This window comes from Oncorhynchus gorbuscha, unplaced genomic scaffold (assembly GCF_021184085.1).
Source record: "Oncorhynchus gorbuscha isolate QuinsamMale2020 ecotype Even-year unplaced genomic scaffold, OgorEven_v1.0 Un_scaffold_1305, whole genome shotgun sequence".
Classification (NCBI taxonomy): Eukaryota; Metazoa; Chordata; class Actinopteri; order Salmoniformes; family Salmonidae; genus Oncorhynchus; species Oncorhynchus gorbuscha.
This window is the reverse complement of record NW_025746122.1, coordinates 41,965-62,226: the sequence shown is the minus strand read 5'-3', so window position 1 is coordinate 62,226 and position 20,262 is coordinate 41,965. Positions and strand designations below refer to the sequence as shown.

Sequence of the window (20,262 nt, the reverse complement as noted above, 5' to 3'; positions counted from 1 at the left end):
AGTCAAAATAAATTGTGTTCCATGGCAACATATGGATTTGGGAGGAAATCAGGTTGAACCTGCTCTAGAAAGTAACACAAAACAAAAAACACATGGAAATGGGAGATACATTTTACCTCACTGGTTAGAGGACAACCTGCAGAAGACAATCAGCTACATTTTTGATTGATGCATTTAAATTTAGGAGTCACTAAACAATGGAACAGCACTTATTTGTCATCACTCATCAATATCATGTTGAAATCAATTGAGCGAAGAGGAGAGAGATGAGGTTGCAGGTCCTGTTAAAACTAACAGCTCAAAAACCACACGGAATCTGGGAGTAATGTGTACATCCAAATGGTTTATATAGCCCTTCGTACATCAGGATATCTCAAAGTGCTGTACAGAAAACCAGCCTAAAACCCCAAACAGCAAACAATGCAGGTGTAAAAGCACCCTTTGGAGGACAATTTGGAAAACAGCTAGCTACATTTTGAAGTGTTTCAAAACTTTTTTTCACATTAATCACTTTTTGTTAAATCAATAAATAGTACTTCCATTTCAGAGCCTGGATTTTCCCCTGAGGCTAATATCCATGTCATGTTGAAATCAATAGAACAGGGGACAAATTTTAGGGTTCTACATTGTGACATCATTAAAATACTCCTTCTACAATGTTAAAACATTCTACATTGTGACATTTTTCATTGATATCATGAAATAACTCCATGTATTTTTTCTGATGTTTGATCAGAGATCTTTTATTAAAGTATCTCTTGTTACACAGATCACAGCTATAAGATTTCTCTCCTGTGTGTGTTCTCTGGTGTGATACCAGATTGCATTGTTGACCAAAACTCTTCCCACATTATTCACAGCAAAGGTTTCTCTCCTGTGTGTATTCTCTGGTGTGATAGTCAGGTTCTTGATGCAGCAAAACTCTTCCCACATTGACTACAGCTAGATGGTTTCTCTCCTGTGTGTGTTCTCTGGTGTGACTATCAGATCTGAGAATGGGAAAACTCTTCCCACATTGACCACAGCTAAAAGGTTTCTCTCCTGTGTGTGTTCTCTGGTGTGATATCAGGCCTGAGAATGAGCAAAACTCTTCCCACATTGATCACAGCAATAGGATTTCTCTCCTGTGTGTGTTCTTTGGTGTGATATCAGATTGCTCAATTGATTAGTAAAACTCTTCCCACATTGAGTACAGCTATAAGTTTCTCTCCTGTGTGTGTTCTCTGATGTGTTATGCCTGATGGCTGCTCTTCCCAGTCAGAGCAAAACTCTTCCCATCTCTGAGTGTTTCATCTATAAGGTTTCTCTCCTGTGTGTGTAAAGTCAAAGAGCCAGATTTAGTAAAACTCTTCCCACATTGATCACAGCTATAAGATTTCTCCCCTGTGTGTGTTCGCTGATGAATTGTAATGCCTGATGAGATGAATCTCTTCCCACAGTCAGAGCAGCAGAGAATTCTATTCCCTGTGGATCTCTGCAGGTGTTTCTTGGGGTGTTCTAATGTGGAGAGACTCTTCTCTGCCTCGTCAGCAGAGCATCTGTAGCGTGAGTGCTTTTGGTGAGGTTGTTGAGGCTCCCCAGAGGACCCACGATAGTCCCGTCTCTCTCCTGTGTGAATAACAAAGTCAGACAGATGATTAAAGGCCCACAACAGCGGTAATCCAGTGTAAAAGGTGATGCCAACAGCGTAGCCATGATGTTGTACAACAATTGTTGTCTGTAATGAATGTAATGATTATTTGACAATTGTCTTAAAATGAGCAAGAATAGTCCTATTTTGTCTTGTTTTCACATTAGTAGTAACATCGATGATTGTAGGCTAGAAATAAGTTATTAAAGTTGTTGAAATCCTAAGAAGTGTGCCAGATTACTTTTGGTCTCCAACATAGGCACCTTTCTGTGTTTGCTAAAATTGCGACACGAGGGCGATGCACATACAATTTGGTGGTAGAAACTCCTCCCTGCTAATGAGGAAACCGATAGTTTTGGATGAAGTATATCTGCCTGGAGCAAAAATGGTGAGCAAAGATTTTGTTTTTTCACAATGTATTCTGAATGTGAATGGGGGAAAACTCAGGGGAGTAACCTCCATTTCCAGGTTGCTTATGAGAGCATTTCACACTACTTTGGATTATAATTGTAAGGCTCGTTTGAACGTCCTGCTTAATATAATGTTTGTGTCGTCATCGCAAATCAACCTCTTTGTACTTAAAAAACACTTCAACCAGTAAAATGCTCTTTGGCTTTTCCATCAGCCTGACAACCAGGGTTGTTTGCCAAATTGGCCCATAACTTCACCTAACAATTACATAGACCTATGTAATGAATGAAGAAGCACTTTGGTTGTTGTTGCATGACACACATAGTGTACTCTAGGACCCATAACAATAACATAGACCTACTGTAGGACCCATAACTTCACCTAACAACAAATATAGGAAAATAGCTCTATGTGTTGCACTAAGCATCAAGGAACAGTTCTCTACACATTAACAGGTAAGAAACTCTGTGTCCAAACACATTAACGAGACCCTACTGTAAATCAAGTAGACAATAACACATTATAAACATGAATTTGTTAGGGATGTTGGATCCAACGTGGAGCACGGCATAACTGTCTTTACCAGAGTAATGAATGAAGAAGCACTTTGCTTGTTGTAGGTTGTGATGTTTGTCATGTGACTGTCGTTCAGAAAATGATTTCCTGGATCAGCTGAACATTATTATTATTTTTTTACCTTTATTTTACTAGGCAAGTCAGTTAAGAACAAATTCTTATTTTCAATGACGGCCTAGTAGGTTAACTACCTGTTCAGGGGCTGAACGACAGATTTGTACCTTGTCAGCTCAGGGATTCGAACTTGCAACCTTTCGGTTACTAGTCCAACACTCTAACCACTAGGCTACCCTGCCGCCCCATGTGACTGTAACTAAACAGCTAGACTATTACGAACGATGTGTAATTATTGAAGAACTGCAGATTTCCCCTTTAACACCAAACATCAGTCCAACAACTGCAGAGTTTGTGCCTCTGTTTTTAAGACAGTACTTACTAGTGTTAATCAGGGCCCGGTTTCTCAAAACCATCTTACGGCTAAATTCATTGTTAGAACCATGAGAGCTTCTTTCTCCGTCCAGCAGACCTCCTCTTCTTTATCAGGAGGAGAGTAACTTGGTGAACTCATGGTCAGAGATGTTAGCTAGCTAGGCTAATGCTAACTTAACCAGCCCGCTAGCTGAGTAATAACAACATCGTAAATATGAAATTAAATCGGACAACTAACAAGACGACAGTACTGAGTTTAAAATACAGTGGCTAATAAACACGAAAGCGCCTAAAGCGGTTTATTGGTTCGTATATTTTGTCTATCAAGCTACCGAGGTGTCTGACTAACTGTTGCTGCTGATGAAATAAGCGTTCCGTCCACTACATTATACGTCACACCAGCAGCATCACCTTAAAGTCTCAGACCGCCATCTGCTGACTGGAGTGGGTAACGCAGTTGAGAGAAATGTAGATTATATCTTCAGACAACAAGTTAAAGTGTAGGAAGCATGAGTTTTTACTCACCAGTGTAACAATACAGTGTGGTTGAAGACTTAGTAAGCTAGTTGTAGTCACTTTATGGTTACCTATAAGAACAAACAGTTATGTTTTTGCGTTATTACATATTTATTAAACTTATTTCGGAAAATCTTCTAAACAACCCACAATGCACTATTTCCCAACGTCATATGGATGATCTTCTCTGTGCTACCGAGTTTGTTTGCCAGTGTAACGACCGAGGTAAAGACAGTTTGAAGTTGGATATTAGACAGATATTTGCGCTTTCAAACCTCAATAGCTTTCAAACCACTTAAGCCACAGACTCCAAATAAGTGTCATGATGTTAGAAATATTGTGCACAACATTGCATAGTTCTTATTTTCACGATTTGGACATTAATTCTCTTTCCAAAGCTAATAAACATGTGGAAATGTGAGCAATATTTTGTATTCCTTGTTGAATTAGTTAGGGAGCGTAAACAAAGTACAAACTTTTTTTACACTCAAATTTCAATAGGTCCTTGGTCATGTGATCTACTGACTTCAAACATGGTTCAGAATGTCCACTGACTACCCTTCTATATTGCACACACTTTAGTTTGTCTCATTTTCATCTCACATGGTTTTACATATAAAAAAAAAAATGTAAATTAAAAAGTCAATAGCTCAAAGTTGGTCTATGTGACCTATTGTCTGCTGACTACCCTTACCCAGTCTGGTTTGTGTAGCAGCACTGTAGAAAATCACTAGTGTATGTTAGCTACTTGTCATTTGCTGTCAATTCGTACCAAGATAATTGTGTGCAGTGGATATTATCACCCATATTGTATAACCTCTAGTCATGTCTCTTCTATATTTATCACATTAATATTTGTTTGACAGTTATAGGGTTCAGTCCAGTGTTGTGTTTAGACCTCTAGCCAGCTTGCAAATAACTAATCAGTTCCAGCTAATGTTTAAAAAACCGACTTGGCGAAAACAGAGTATTTAATCCAGAATAAACTTTACAAAACAAAAAGTATTACTCTAAAGACGAGAACAGACTAATTGATCTCCAGGTTTATAGTTAATTCACCACGCAGCATCAACCATGAAAGGAAAAGGGCAGGTACGAGATCACTCTTTCTCGTCCAAAGCAGGTTTAAATGGAGATTAGCTGGTAGGAACAGCTCTGGTCAACCATATAGAACAGGGATGGAGAGTTAGCTGAAGGTAATAAGACCAGCTGAGTCACAGGGACAAGACATGATAATATGACAAAACATGAACAGGGATGCAGACTGTAGAAACTATTACACTCAACGGAAGACTTGATTAGTGTAGTGTCAGTGAGCCTACAAAGTCAACAACGGCTGGTCCTACTTCAGCATACTGAACATTTTAGATGGAGATTAGCTTAACTTTCTGTTAGTCCACTTGTCAATACATATACTGAAACAGGGATGGAGAGTTAGCTGGTGAGGTAGGCTGGTCAATACATATACTGAACAGGGATGGAACAAGAGTTAGCTGGTGACTTCTTGGTAGGAAACTGGTCAATACACTGCTATACTGCTCTCTTGTCGGGATGTTCTACGCACACCCGAGAGTTCTGGTCAGGGGGGTGGCATCAGAGTCCTTATTTCCCAAGTGGTCATTCTGAACTCCCCTTATCTGTCTAGGCTGGTCAATACATATACTGAACAGGGATGGAGAGTTAGCTGGTGAGGTAGGCTGGTCACCCTCTCACCTTCCCCCCTACTACAAGGCAGGCACTGAACAGGGATGGAGAGTCTCCGACCACTTGCTCTCAAACACTTCCCACACTGCCCAGGATGGAGAGTTAGCTGGTGAGACTCTCTATGTATCTTCCAGGCTGGTCAATACATATACTGAACAGGGATGGAGAGTTACCTGGCATCCTTTCGCTGGTGAGGTATGCTGGTCAATACATATACTGAACAGGGATGGATGAGTTAGAAAAGGTGAGGTAGTTTGCTGGTCAATACATATACTGAACAGGGATGGAGAGTTAGCTGGTGAGGTAGACCATTTCTGGTCAATACATATACTGAACAGGGATGGAGAGTTGCACCCCAGTAAAAAACCTACACTGGTCCGGTTAACAACTACAGACCAGTATCCCTTCTTTCTTTTCTCTCCAAAACTCTTGAGAGGTTAGCTCATATGACCTTCTTGAAAATCAGTCAGGTTTCAAGACTAGGAGATTGTGTATCACGGAGGCGCTGGCTAAAGTAACTCTCTCTCCTCTAGCTGACCTATCGGCTGCCTTCGATACTGGTATGATCTGGTCAATACATATACTGAACAGGGATGGAGAGTTAGCTGGTGTCATAACTGGTCAATGGTCTCTCCTACATTGCTGAACAGGGATGGATTAATTTCTCCTTTCCCCCTTCTGGACCAGGTTTTACATATACTGAACAGGGAAATCTTCCTCCCGGGGAAACATTGCCCGTTCCATGATCTCGCCATCACTGACAACATTGTTGATAAGAACATGTCAGGGATGGAGAGTTAGCTGGTTGATGTAGGTATGCTGGTTAAATACATTGTATCCCTGGTTGACTGAACAGGGATGTGTTAAGAGTTATCCTGGTGATGTACATGGTGCTGCCTAGGTTTGCTGTGAGGGGAACGGCACCTCAACCTCCAGGCTCTGATCTACACCCAAATAAGTATCCACCTCTGTTAGACCACTATTGAAAGTGGCTGTTCCACTGGATGTCATAAGTGAATGCACCAATTTGTAAGTTCTGGATAAGAGCGTCTGGTCAATACTTAAATAAATGTAAATGTAAATTAAAAATTCAATAGCTCCTTGGTCGTGTGACCTATTGTCTGCTGACTACCCTTCCATATTGCACAGTCTGGTTTGTGTAGTGTAAAATCACAAGGTGTAACGTACATTTTTGATTGTTTCAAATTTGCAATAGCTCCTTGGTCATGTCAATTACACACCTATGTCTCTTCTATATTGTTGCACGTTAATATTAGTTTGACAGTTAGATGGTTCAGTCCAGTGTTGTGTTTACCCTTTTCTTTACTGTTTATCTACAAAAATTGGTAGTTCTAAGTACTTATTTTCCCTGTAGGAGAGAGACAGATAATATCTCCTTTTATAGTTAATATCAACCATAAAGGAAAAGGGCAAAGTACGAGCGTCATGTTATTGTCCAAAGCAGGGATGGAGAGTTAGCTGGTGAGGTAGGCTGGTCAATACATATACTGAACAGGGATGGAGAGTTAGCTGGTGAGGTAGGCTGGTCAATACATATACTGAACAGGGATGGAGAGTTAGCTGGTGAGGTAGGCTGGTCAATACATATACTGAACAGGGATGGAGAGTTAGCTGGTGAGGTAGGCTGGTGGAGAGTTAGCTGGTGAGGTAGGCTGGTCAATACATATACTGAACAGGGATGGAGAGTTAGCTGGTGAGGTAGTTAGCTGAGGTAGGCTGGTCAATACATATACTGAACAGGGATGGAGAGTTAGCTGGTGAATACATATACTGAACAGGGATGGAGAGTTAGCTGGTGAGGTAGGCTGGTCAATACATATACTGAACAGGGATGGAGAGTTAGCTGGTGAGGTAGGCTGCAGTGGGTTTACCGGTCAATACATATACTGAACAGGGATGGAGAGTTAGCTGGTGAGGTGGGCTGCAGTGGGTTTACTGGCCAATACAAATACTGAACATGTAACCACAGTAATGGTGGCCAGAAAATCAATGATTAAAAATGTAACATTGACAAATTAAACAGAAATTGTAGACCTTTAATCTTTTCCAACATGTCAACAGACACTTAACTTCAAATAAGTATGAAACATTTCACCATGTGTTAACTTCCTCTTTATCCCTGGTTGATGTACATGTCAGTGTTAACTTCCTCTTTATCCCTGGTTGATGTACATGTCAGTGTTAACTTCCTCTTTATCCCTGGTTGATGTACATGTCAGTGTTAACTTCCTCTTTATCCCTGGTTGATGTACATGTCAGTGTTAACTTCCTCTTTATCCCTGGTTGATGTACATGTCAGTGTTAACCTCTTTGTTATCCCCCTGGTTGATGTACATGTCAGTGTTAACTTCCTCTTTATCCCTGGTTGATGTACATGTCAGTGTTAACTTCCTCTTTATCCCTGGTTGATGTACATGTCAGAGCCTCTTCAGTGTGGATGGGGTAGAGCAGACATTTTCAACAACAAAGACTGCACTTCCAGTTTGTGTTCTTTACTCTGGTGAACTCTTTGGTCTTCATTCCGAGGCACAGCACATGGAACCCCCGTTGGCAGGCAAAACATTCAATCTAAAACAAAGCGGAACACGTTATAAGTAATATCAAATATCAATGCAGTATGACGAATTAGCCATCCATTGTGTTATATCATAAATTGTCTTACGTGCCGTCACTGTTGTCAAAAGATTATAAACATGTTAAATAAAGTTACTAACCCAGTCAGTCTGGGCCACATCCAGGTTCTTCATCAGTGGCACACATGAAGCAGGCTTTGTTGAACTCTGAAATCATAGGCATGAACTGAACATATGGCTGTCCCACACAACTACATAAAAATAAAGAATTTACATTTACTTTGAATTAAATGTCATTACATACCAGACATTTTTACTATATCCTCAGCCATTTATTTCTGCAGTTGCTCCATGTGTTTTTTGAAGGTTCCATATCAATTTGGGATGTTGGGGAAGTTCTGTGCAACTTCCTTGGCCATCTACACCAAAAAATAAAACAGACTTTTTGACCTAATTGTCACCTAACAGCTAACCATTCATTAATGAAAATATAACTATCAAACCTACATTACAAAGACCCCACAGCTGAAGGTGTCCTGCTGCATGGTAGGAGTTATTTCCCCTCCTTTCCACTTTATGTCCACCCAGTCGTCTTTTCCATGGCAGGATCTTCTCATTTTGAAATATTCTCTTTTTTATGTAAACATAATGGAAGTCTGATTAGTTATAGGCAAATGAATACCCAACCCAAATGTGTATGCTGTTTTCACTGTAATCTAGTAGTCATTTATTAGTAGAGGTCATTTCCTTTATGCCTCATTCTACACAGACTAAATTATAGGCACTGAACCATTTACAGGACAATAATACAAGTAGCATATAGGATCCAACCCTCACAAAGTGAATACATGTAGAGAAAAAATATTAAGTGACAGTTTCATAAGTACCTGCTTAAGGACAGTCATATCACAGATGACAGTGCCCACCAAATCTATGACAAAAGAGAATGAATTGTAAACACTAAAGTGTGTTTGTCAAAATAATATCTGAAAATGTCAGTTGTTGAACATAATACTTCTAGTTGCTAGAGCAACTTACTTAAAAATCGGGATTTTTGTTTTAGATTCCGTCTCTCACAGTTGAAGTGTACCTATGATAAAAATTACAGACCTCTACATGCTTTGTAAGTAGGAAAACCTGCAAAATCGGCAGTGTATCAAATACTTGTTCTCCCCACTGTATATATTTTTATGCTTGTAAGACTATTCTTTGACACATTTTCTCTTCCTTTACTAAATCCTTATAGGACAGAACATGGACACATTGTAATTGGGATCAATAAGTTACAGATATGTTGTAGGACAGCTGCATTTGAAGTGGCCATTAAACCTACAAAGCAGTCAATACAAACTGAAATCTATTAGCATACAAATGTGTGCAAATGATCTTTTCAGACCTAAGATATGAATAAAGTCCATGGATGGATATAGACAAAAAGAGAATTCAACGACTAGCAGAGGTAGAGAGGCAGGGGGGAGGACATCATCCTGCTATTTTGACAGTCCCTGAAGGACAATACAGAAGAGGGATTTGCTCTTATTCCTTCCCTTTCTCTAATGTATTTTGTAATAAAACTGGTAAGTGTAGTAAGATCAATGCTTTACTAGGACTGGAGACCACAGCAGCGATCCTGCTCTTGCCCTACCTCTTCAGGACCAGAGTGACCTTTATGTCCGTGAGAAGGTATGCCTTTGCACCAATCATCTGTTTCTTCATAAACATAAGTGTGCACGCTTATATAAAACTACAGCTGAACATTTGTTATGTTCTTTGTTAATTGTATGTGTATTAATCTTTTCTTACTTTTGTTGACACAGATTTCACCGCTCTTCACTCCTTTACTGCACATCGGTGGAAATCCATCTCACCGTGAGAGTGAAATCCTGCTGGCCTTTGATGGGGAGAACATCCACGCCCTCGAGGACGTCTCCATGGGACTTGGGGCTCCGCTTGGGCTGTATTTTTTTTTTCCCTTAAATTTCCCAAAAATGTCAGAAAAACACTTATGTTGTTAAGTTACTGTGTTCTGGGGATAAGAGAAATTGGGTGAAGTTACCAGGGCCGGTCATAAAGATGGAGAACTTCCTAACATAACTAAGTGAATATGATATACACACTAAAGCTGAAAAATCTGTATTTAGCATCAAGTCTACAATGTTGTTAGTTTACCTATGATTCATTTTTAATGTATGTTGTTTTTATTGTACATCATTATTTTTTAATGTTTTTTAAATGTCATGAAAAGCACTTTACAAAGTACTTTTATTATTTATTATAGTCTGACATGTCTGCAGAAATGTTGCAATTTTATAATGTTTTTTTTTGGTAAATTGTTTTGTAAATATTAATTCACATTTGTTGTGCCACTAAATAAACAATTATTTAAGTGAATATTGTCAATATTATTATAATATGTTTTTATAATGGAGGGAGGGTGGACATGTTTCTGATGACACAAAGGGAATTGTTGGTTTTTAGGGGCAGTTGCTTTTTTAGCTTTTTGTCTAAAAGTATTTTCTCAACTGCGATACCAACTCCAGTCAGCAGATGGGGATGTACGTCTTTCAGGTGATTCTGCTACTGTGACGTATAATATAGTGGATGGGACGTTTCTTCAACATCAACAGTTAGTCAGACACTTTGGTTCACTCTAACTTTATGGAAAAATGTGTATTCATTAAATATAGTGTAACCGATGTGAAATGGCTAGCCAGTTAGCGTTTCAATCGGTGACGTCACTCGCTCTGAGACCTTGAAGTAGGTCGCGGCTTTTGTGGAGTGATGGGAAACGATGCCTTGAGGTTGGCTGTTGTTGATGTGTGCAGAGGATCCCTGGTTCGAGCCCAGGTCAGGGCGAGGAGAGGGATGGAAGCTATACTGTTGCAATAGCAACTCCTCTCATACTGGGAAGACACCACCCCCCTGAATTTTCAGGCCTTAAGGGCAGTTTTATTTCAATTGTAGTACCGGGATGGAGAAAATCCAGTTAGCGTTTTATAGTCACCTCGTTAGGATAACTTATCCTAAAATGGACACACTCCCATCAGTTTCTGGGACAACTGCCCAGACTTTGTAGACTGTTTAATAATGCTTAAACCTCATCTTTATCAAATTATCCATTAAAGATACCAACGCAAAACCTACGTTCATCTACATATGGGTTGTTTAAATTGTATCTAATGATTATGCCAGTAATACTTCATCAAATCTCTAGTAATCAATATACCCACATACAATTCATCATATTTTCATATTCACAGAATCCATATAAAACGTAAGAAATTCTCAGCGACTTGCGACAACCATTCCATTTGCTTTTTCAAGGACTCTCCATAGCTACACAGCAGCTCTCCAAACATACTCCCAGCAGAATAAAAAAATGAACTTTTGTTTCCCAGACAATGACCATAGGATCCTCAACAGTTCTCTAACCTTTCAGAGACCACGGCAAAATCAAGCCTCCCAGGAACTATAGACCTTCCGCTGCTTTCTAAAATATCATCCCGTTTATTATCTAATTTTCAATAATCTGAGTAAGCATATTTCTATATGTTACTATCCAAACGACAGATTAAGACTCATTTCCACATTCACACAACTCTCATATCAGTCACACAATGCTATTCCCAAACATACCTAATCAATTAGTTTTTCAACAATATTTTTACCTGCAGGAATATTTTCACATTTCTATCTCATGGTTAGTTCCTAGGATAATGCAACTCATACATGTATACTCAGAGCCTCCTGACTGGGCCCTGTTTACACCTCCACACAGGAATACACACTCAGATGCTGACTCGGCCCTGTTTACACCCCCACACAGGAGTACACACTCAGATGCTGACTCGGCCCTGTTTATGCCTCCAAGGTGCCCCCTCACATAGGAATATACACTCAGAGCCTACGAGGATTTTCTAAAAACTCACTTTAAAAAAAACTAGGTGTATAGAATCTGCTCGCTGCCTCTCAGGTCTAAGGTGGGTCGATCTGCTCCGTTCCCGAAGTGTGGTTTCCATGAGATTCCAAGTTTGAGGGATCCCTGGAGGACGATTTACCCAGGTCGTCAGGAGCGGTCACCAAGTCAAGATTCACATTGCCAAATGTGGTTGTTAATTTCTTTAATATCAAATGAGAAACAAACTTATCACACAAGTCAGATTTATTCTTAAACTAAATCTTTATTCACTTATTAATAAGGGAGTAGGTCAATACAACACACACACATATAAAGTGAATCAATTGAGTGCTCTACAATAATATTGGCTGGTCAACAAATCACCCCCAGATGATTCGTTGAGAGCCACGAGACAAAAGTACAAAGGTCTTTTATAGCTAAGATACACCCCTTTCAACCTACATGACCAACAACAGATGTATAGAACGGGTCACAAGGTTAAGATTTGTATGAAAGATACTTATAATTCTCAGCAGACAGTATCTGCTGTAAAAACAGTACTCTGTGTAGAAACCAGGGTCTGGCCCTGGGGTCATCTCTCCCTGGTAACATATAGAACAGAAACATTAACTCATAATCTGGAATACTGTCTCTTTAGGTTTTAATCACCCAAAAGACATTGTAAATCTCCTGTCAGTGTTTTCTCCCAGAGGCCCATCCTCAGTAGAACACAGACACAATAGTTCTAAGAACCCTCTATTCTGTTGCATAAAACAACCATTTGATACAATAAAAGTACAATAACATAATCTTGCAGTTTTGCTCTCACAGTGTCCACTGAAAGTTGACTAGTAACAACAACTGGGACCTAAAAGACACCCACCATGAGACCCACTAAATCTGCCCAAGAAGAGGCAAACAAAAGAAAAACCCACAACAAACTTAAAAACAGGAAGCAAACCAAAACGGTAGTGCAACTAAAGGTGTTGATTTGTCACATCTATCAAGACAACTGGAGCACTGGGCCATACACTCTTAAATAGAACCTGGACCAGCTCAGGTGAAACACCTTCCCACTAACGAGATGGACAAGCCAGCACAGGTGTAACACATACTGACTAACGAGGTGACACCAATCAGTGTGTCCAACATGCTAACGAGATAGATGTGCTAAAGTCCAACCTCAAAACATAAATGGAAAAACCAAAGCCTGTATCACCTTCCCCCTTAAGACAACAAACATATCCTATATTTTTGTTGGACACGTTTGCTCACCACCAACAGAAAACAACTTCCATTTCACATTATAATCAACTACAATGCTTCACATTCACCAATATAAACATGGTGTCTACTGGCTGTCAACAATTAAAAACAAGAAAAAACACCTATTCCTAAATAATAATAAACAATCATGTTATTTTTGTCTCCTTTTTCTTTCTATAGAATCCTACAACTCACTTGCTTCTAGATCTAATAATAATAATAATAATAATAACTAGTCTTCCTAAAACTCACTAGCTTCTAGAACTCCAGTCTTCCTAAAACTCACTAGCTTCTAGAACTCTCGTCCTCTTGGAACGAGCCCAAACAAAACTCAGATCAAATTGTATTAGTCACATGCACCGAATACAACAGTGAAATGCTTCCTTATGAGCCCCTAACCAACAGTGCAGTTTCAATACGGAAAAGAATAAGAGATAAAACTCCAAATAAACACACTGGCTCAACGCAAAACACAAATCTTTTTGACTGCCCACCCCAGAGATAATCAGCAACCAAGTTTTCCTTACCACGGACTGATTTCAAGAGGAAACTCCTGCGATATCCGTAATAACTTTCCACCTCACTGCGGAGCTTCTCTCTCTTTTCAGGGTTCACTAGATAGGCATGTTGTTGGATCTGGGCCCAGTCCCCAATATCATGCTCTAGAACATTTGGTTTGGCACTTGTGAGAATTAACCCTGATATCCTAAAAACAGGGCAACAATGTCAATATAATTGTACCAAAAAATTGTATATCAATAACCAATATGCAGGAACAGTTTGGGGATAAATTGAAAACCTAAACATAACATGTGCTATTTACACAAACATCTGCCACAATAATCATATTCCTTATATTTTTAAAACAAGCTCCTTATAAACTGCACAAACACCAAAAACACTGTTGTTTTGACAGGTAGCAATAAATCACTGATATCGATTAGGTTGTACGTGCTGTTGAAACTGACACAACAACAAAAAAACAGAAATGGGAGATATATTTTACCTCCCTGGTTAGAGGACAACCTGCAGAAGAGTCAGCTACATTTAGGAGTGATGCATTAAATTTAGGGGTCGCTAAACAAGGGAATGCAACACTTATTTGTCATCACTCATCGATATCATGTTTTAAAAAATTGTGAGAGCGGAGAGAGATGAGGTTGCACGTCCTGTTAAAACTAACAGCTCAAAAAACCACACGGAATCTGGGAGTACATCCCTGGGAGTACATCCCTGGTTAGAGGACAATTTGTGGAAAACAGCACGCCACATTTTGAAGTGTTGCATTTTGATTCAAGTGGGTCACCAACGTGGTAAGTGTAACACAACTCCTAATTGTCCCTAGAATTTCTAAGCAAACAGCTGGAGGCAGGGCTTTCTCCTGTAGATCTCCATTTGAATGGAATGGTCTGCCTATCCATGTGAGAGATGCAGACTTGGTCTCAACCTTTAAGTCTTTACTGAAGACTCATCTCTTCGGTAGGTCATATTGAGTGTAGTCTGGCCCAGGAGTGTGAAGGTAAACGGAAAGGTTCTGGAGCAACGAACCGTGCTTACTGTCTCTGCCTGGCCGGTTCCCCTCTCTCCACTGGGATTCTCTGCCTCTAACCCTATTACAGGGGCTGAGTCACTGGCAAACTGGTGCTCTTTCATGCCGTCCCTAGCAGGGGTGCATCACTGGAGTGGGTTGAGTCACTGACGTGATCTTCCTGTCTGGGTTGGCGCTCCCCCTTGGGTTGTGCCGTGGCGGAGATCTTTGTGGGCTTTACTCAGCCTTGTCTCAGGATGGTAAGTTGGTGGTTGAAGATATCCCTCTAGCGGTGTGGGGGCTGTGCTTTGGCAAAGCGGGTGGGGTTATATCCTTCCTGTTTGGCCCTGTCCGGGGGTATCATCGGATGGGGCCACAGAGTCTCCTGACCCCTCCTGCCTCCAGTATTTATGCTGCAGTAGTTTGTGTCGGGGGGCTAGGGTCAGTTCGTTATATCTGGAGTACTTCTCCTGCCTTATCCGGTGTCCTGTGTGAATTTAAGTATGCTCTCTCTAATTCTTTCTTTCTCACTCTCGGAGGACCTGAGCCCTAGGACCAGGCCTCAGGACTACCTGGCACGATGACCCCTTGCTGTCCCCAGTCCACCTGGCCGTGTTGCTGCTCCAGTTTCAAATGTTCTGCCTGCGGCTATGGAACCCTGACCTGTTCACCGGATGTGCTACCTGTCCCAAACCTGCTGTTTTCAACTCTCTAGAGACAGCAGGAACGGAAGAGATACTCTTAATGATCGGCTATGAAAAGCCAACTGACATTTACTCCTGAGGTGTTGATCTGTTGCACCCTCGACAACTACTGTGATTATTATTATTTGACCATGCTGGTCATTTATGAACATCTTGGCCATGTTCTGTTATAATCTCCACCCGGCACTGCCAGAAAAGGGCTGGCCACCCCTCATAGCCTGGTTCTTCTCTAGGTTTCTTCCTAGGTTTTGGCCTTTCTAGGGAGTTTTTCCTAGCCACCGTGCTTCTACACCTGCATTGCTTGCCGTTTGGGGTTTTAGGCTGGGTTTCTGTACAGCACTTTGAGATATCAGCTGATATAAGAAGGGCTTTATAAATAAATTTGATTTGATCCTCTTTTTTTAGTTTGTCAATTTTTGTTAAATCACATAAATAGTACTCTTCCATTTCAGAGCCTGGATTTTTCCCCATTAGGCTAATATCCATAACATGTTGATATCAATTCATAAGTGGGCACACGTTTAGGCTTCTACATTGTGAAATCATTACAATACTCCTACTACAATGTCAAAAAATTCTACATTGTGACAGTAATTCATTGAAATCATGAAACAACTACTTCATGTATGTATTTTCTAATATTTGATCAGAGATCTTTTATCAGATTATCTCTGGTCACAGCTATGAGATTTCAATCCTGTGTGTTCTCTGGTGTAGAGTCAGATTGCCAGATTGACTAAAACTCCTCCCACATTGATCACAGCTATAAGGTTTCTCTCCTGTGTGTATTCTCTGGTGTAGTCAGGTTGCCAGATGTAGCAAATCTCTTCCCACATTGACCACAGCTACAAGGTTTCTCTCCTGTGTGTGTTCTCTGGTGTAGAGTTAGGTGGCCAGATGTCGAAAATCTCTTCCCACATTGATCACAGCGATGAGGTTTCTCTCCTGTGTGTATTCTCTTGTGCACTGTTAGATCTCCAGATCGAATAAAACTCTTCCCACATTGACCACAGCTATAAGATTTCTCTCCTGTGTGTGTTCTCTGGTGTAGAGTCAGTTTGTCAGATGCAGCAAATCTCTTCCCACATTGATCACAGCTATAAGGTTTCTCTCCTGTGTGTGTTCTCTGGTGTAGAGTCAGACTGCCAGATTGACTAAAACTCTTCCCACATTGACCACAGCTATAAGGTTTCTCTCCTGTGTGTGTTCTCTGGTGTAGAGTCAGACTGCCAGATTGACTAAAACTCTTCCCACATTGACCACAGCTATAAGGTTTCTCTCCTGTGTGTGTTCTCTGGTGTACAGTCAGAATGACAGATTGACTAAAACTCTTCCCACATTGATCACAGCTATAAGGTTTCTCTCCTGTGTGTGTTCTGTTGTGCACTGTCAGATCTCCAGATCGACTAAAACTCTTCCCACATTGACCACAGCTATAAGGTTTCTCTCCTGTGTGTATTCTGTGTGCACTGTCAGATCTCCAGATCGACTAAAACTCTTCCCACATTGACCACAGCTATAAGGTTTCTCTCCTGTGTGTGTTCTCTGGTGTAGAGTCAGATTGCCAGATTGACTAAAACTCTTCCCACATTGACCACAGCTATAAGGTTTCTCTCCTGTGTGTGTTCTCTGGTGTAGAGTCAGACTGCCAGATTGACTAAAACTCTTCCCACATTGACCACAGCTATAAGGTTTCTCTCCTGTGTGTGTTCTCTGGTGTAGAGTCAGACTGCCAGATTGACTAAAACTCTTGATCACAGCTCCTCCTGTGTTCAGTCAGATTAAGATTCTCTCCTGACCACAGTGTAAGTTCTCTCCTGTGTGTGTTCTCTGGTGTAGAGTCAGATTGCCAGATTGACTAAAACTCCTCCCACATTGATCACAGCTATAAGATTTCTCTCCTGTGTGTATTCTCTTGTGCACTGTCAGATCTCCAGATGAACTAAATCTCCTCCAACATTGACCACAGCTATAAGATTTCTCTCCTGTGTGTGTTCTCTGATGAATTTTAATGCCTGATGATGTGAATCTCTTCCCACAGTCAGAGCAGCAGTGAGTTCTCTTCCCCGTGGGTCTCTGTGGGTGTTTATTGAGGTGTTCTGATCTGGAGAGACTCTTCTCTGTCTCCTCAGCATCATGAGGTTGTTGAGGCTCCCCAGAGGATCCACGATAGTCACGTCTCTCTCCTGTGTGAAAAACAAAGTCAGACAGATGATTAAAGGCCCACAACAGCGATAATCCAGTGTAAAAGTTGATGCCAACAGCATAGCCATGATGTTGTACAACAATTTATGTTTGTAATGAATGTTAAAATTGTCTTAAAATGAGCAAGAAGTCATATTTGGTCTTGTTTTCACATTAGTAGTAACATCTAAGATTGTAGACTAGAAATAAGTTATTCATGTTGTTGAAACTCTAAACAGTGTGGCAGAAGACTTTTGGTCTACAATACAGGCCCCTTTGTGTTTTCTAAAATTGCAGCACGAGGGCAATTTGATTGCATTAACTCCTCCATGCTAATGAGGAAACCACTAGTTATGGATGTCGTATATCTGGTGTGACAAGAGATGAAAAGAATCTGCCCACTCCATCAAGCAATGGGGACAGCAACACAGGGCATTCATGGGACCTCATGGAACACACCTGCAGAAACTGGACAACAGGGGGAAGCAGAGGAGATACCTATCATAGACTTCTCCCAACTGACGCTTGACATGCCACCTACGCCGCCTCAAGTGGTAGAAACAACCAGCTGGTATCATTAAGTAGAATCAGCCAACAGTAACACGGAAGCAGAAGAATGGGAGTTAGTAGAGCATGACCTAGATTTAGAATAAGAAGCTTCCATTTAGACACAGGTCTAAGATGACGTAATAAGCAATCTACCGTCCCAGTGTAAGCACTCAGTGTAAGCAATCTACAGTCCCCGAGTAAGCACTCAGTGTAAGTAATCTACAGTCCCTGAGTAAGCACTCAGTGTAAGCAATCTACAGCCCCCGAGTAAGCACTCAGTGTAAGCAATCTACAGTCCCCGAATAAGCACTCAGTGTAAGTAATCTACAGTCCCCGAGTAAGCACTCAGTGTAAGTAATCTACAGTCCCCGAGTAATCCGCCGGTGCAAGCCGCAGGGCAGTGTCAGTGTGAAAGTGTGGATTAGAAACTTGCGAACTTCCCCTGTAAAAAGGTATATAAAGAGAACAGAGATCATAAGAGAGGCATGATCCTCACTGACATATGAGACAGACTTCATATGGAGAATCATCATAGGTAAATTTACTATTGCACTATACGCTTTTTGTTAGACTAGAACAATATTTGAAACACAGGGGTCTTGACAGCTCTTGATCACAGACAAAGCGGCAGTCAAACAGTGAGACATCAAGTACAGATGTGATTAGCAATACAAGGACACAGCCACGTACCGGTTACAATATATTGAGTCCATACACAGAGTTGGAAGTGTATTAAGATATTGGAATTCGGAATCTAGCGTTAGTGCTGTGAGAATTCCAATTACAGGAAAGTGACCAAGGGGCTGAGCATTTAAGGTAATTGAACTATTTTTGCTATTCAGTCAATATTGTTAGAAGTGTTAACGCATTTGAAGTTTTGCAATATTATCTAGCATAGCTTAAAGCATTAAGGATTGATTGAGCATTATTGATGTATTAGGAAACTGTAGAACCATTGAATTGTAATAATGTGTATAAGACAAAAGACAGAGTGACTTTAATAAAAGCTTGAAACTTTGACAACTAGGCCAGATTAACGATCTGGAGAGCAAACGGCTTTGACACTCTCACTGAACAGAAAGTGACCCTGGTTATAGGTTCAAGTGATTGCACGAAAGAATATTTCATTGTGTGGACAATAATATATTTTTAGGAGAGTCAAAATATATACCAATACTAGTTTCCAAGTGACTACTAGCTGACGAGCATAATAACCAATAGAAGAAGTTATTAGGTATTGATATATACAGAGGTAAAAGAGACTTGAAGGTAAGGAATTATAGGAGGAATCCATAACACTCAGAATATTTAAATAGGAGTATATCTATCCAAGACCTCATACTAGACCGGAAAATAAGGGAGTGACAACGTGAACGAAGGAACAAACCCAACTCACGCGAAGGGCCATTACGAAGAAATAGAAGGGTTGGTAGGTCCGCACGGCTAGGCCCTTGTTACACCGCAGTAACTAAAATCCTAAAGTACTCTGCCCAGCCAGAAGACGGGGTAGAGGCATTTGCTGCAGGTATTTGGCAAAAGTCAGCACCGTGACACTGTTAATGAGGAAACCACTAGTTATGGATGTAGTACATCTGGTAATGAGGAAACCACTAGTTATGGATGTAGTATATATGCTAATGAGGAAACCACTAGTTATGGATGTAGTATATCTGGTAATGAGGAAACCACTAGTTATGGATGTAGTATATCTGGTAATGAGGAAACCACTAGTTATGGATGTAGTATATCTGGTAATGAGGAAACCACTAGTTATGGATGTAGTATATCTGGTAATGAGGAAACCACTAGTTATGGATGTAGTATATCTGGTAATGAGGAAACCACTAGTTATGGATGTAGTATATCTGCTAATGAGGAAACCACTAGTTATGGATGTAGTATATCTGCTAATGAGGAAACCACTAGTTATGGATGTAGTATATCTGCCAGGAGCAAAAATGGTGGGCAAAGATTTGTTTTTCACAATGTATTCTGAATGTGAATGGGGGAAAACTCAGGGAATTAACCTCCATTTCCAGGTTGCTTATGAGAGCATTTCACACTACTTTGGGTGTTAATTGTAAGGATCGATTGAATGTCCTGCTTAATATAATGTTTGTGTCATCATCGCAACATGTTTGTGTAATCAAAAAACACTTCAACCAGTAAAATGCTTTTTGGCTTTTCCATCAACCTGATAATGAGGGTTTGTACACTGTTTGCCATATTGGCCCACAACTTCACCTAACAACAAATATACCTGAAATGAACGA

The 20,262-nt window shown here is 40.5% G+C and overlaps 1 protein-coding gene across 2 annotated transcripts in view; it reads right to left on the bottom strand.

The window, feature by feature from the left end:
- LOC124022136 (zinc finger protein 239-like) overlaps nucleotides 1-20,262 on the bottom strand; it is a 55,940-nt gene that overhangs the window by 11,109 nt on the left and 24,569 nt on the right. Inside the window, exons 3-4 of one of the 2 annotated variants that reach the window (XM_046337179.1) lie at nucleotides 17,074-17,442; nucleotides 16,603-16,956 (exon numbers count right to left, since the gene is read on the bottom strand). The exons of the other annotated variant lie outside the window; for it this stretch is intronic. Coding sequence (XP_046193135.1) covers nucleotides 16,646-16,956; nucleotides 17,074-17,442 — 680 coding nt within the window. The 3' untranslated portion in view covers nucleotides 16,603-16,645. Of the gene's footprint in view, nucleotides 1-16,602; nucleotides 16,957-17,073; nucleotides 17,443-20,262 lie in introns of those variants that run through there. 2 annotated transcript variants of the gene reach the window in all.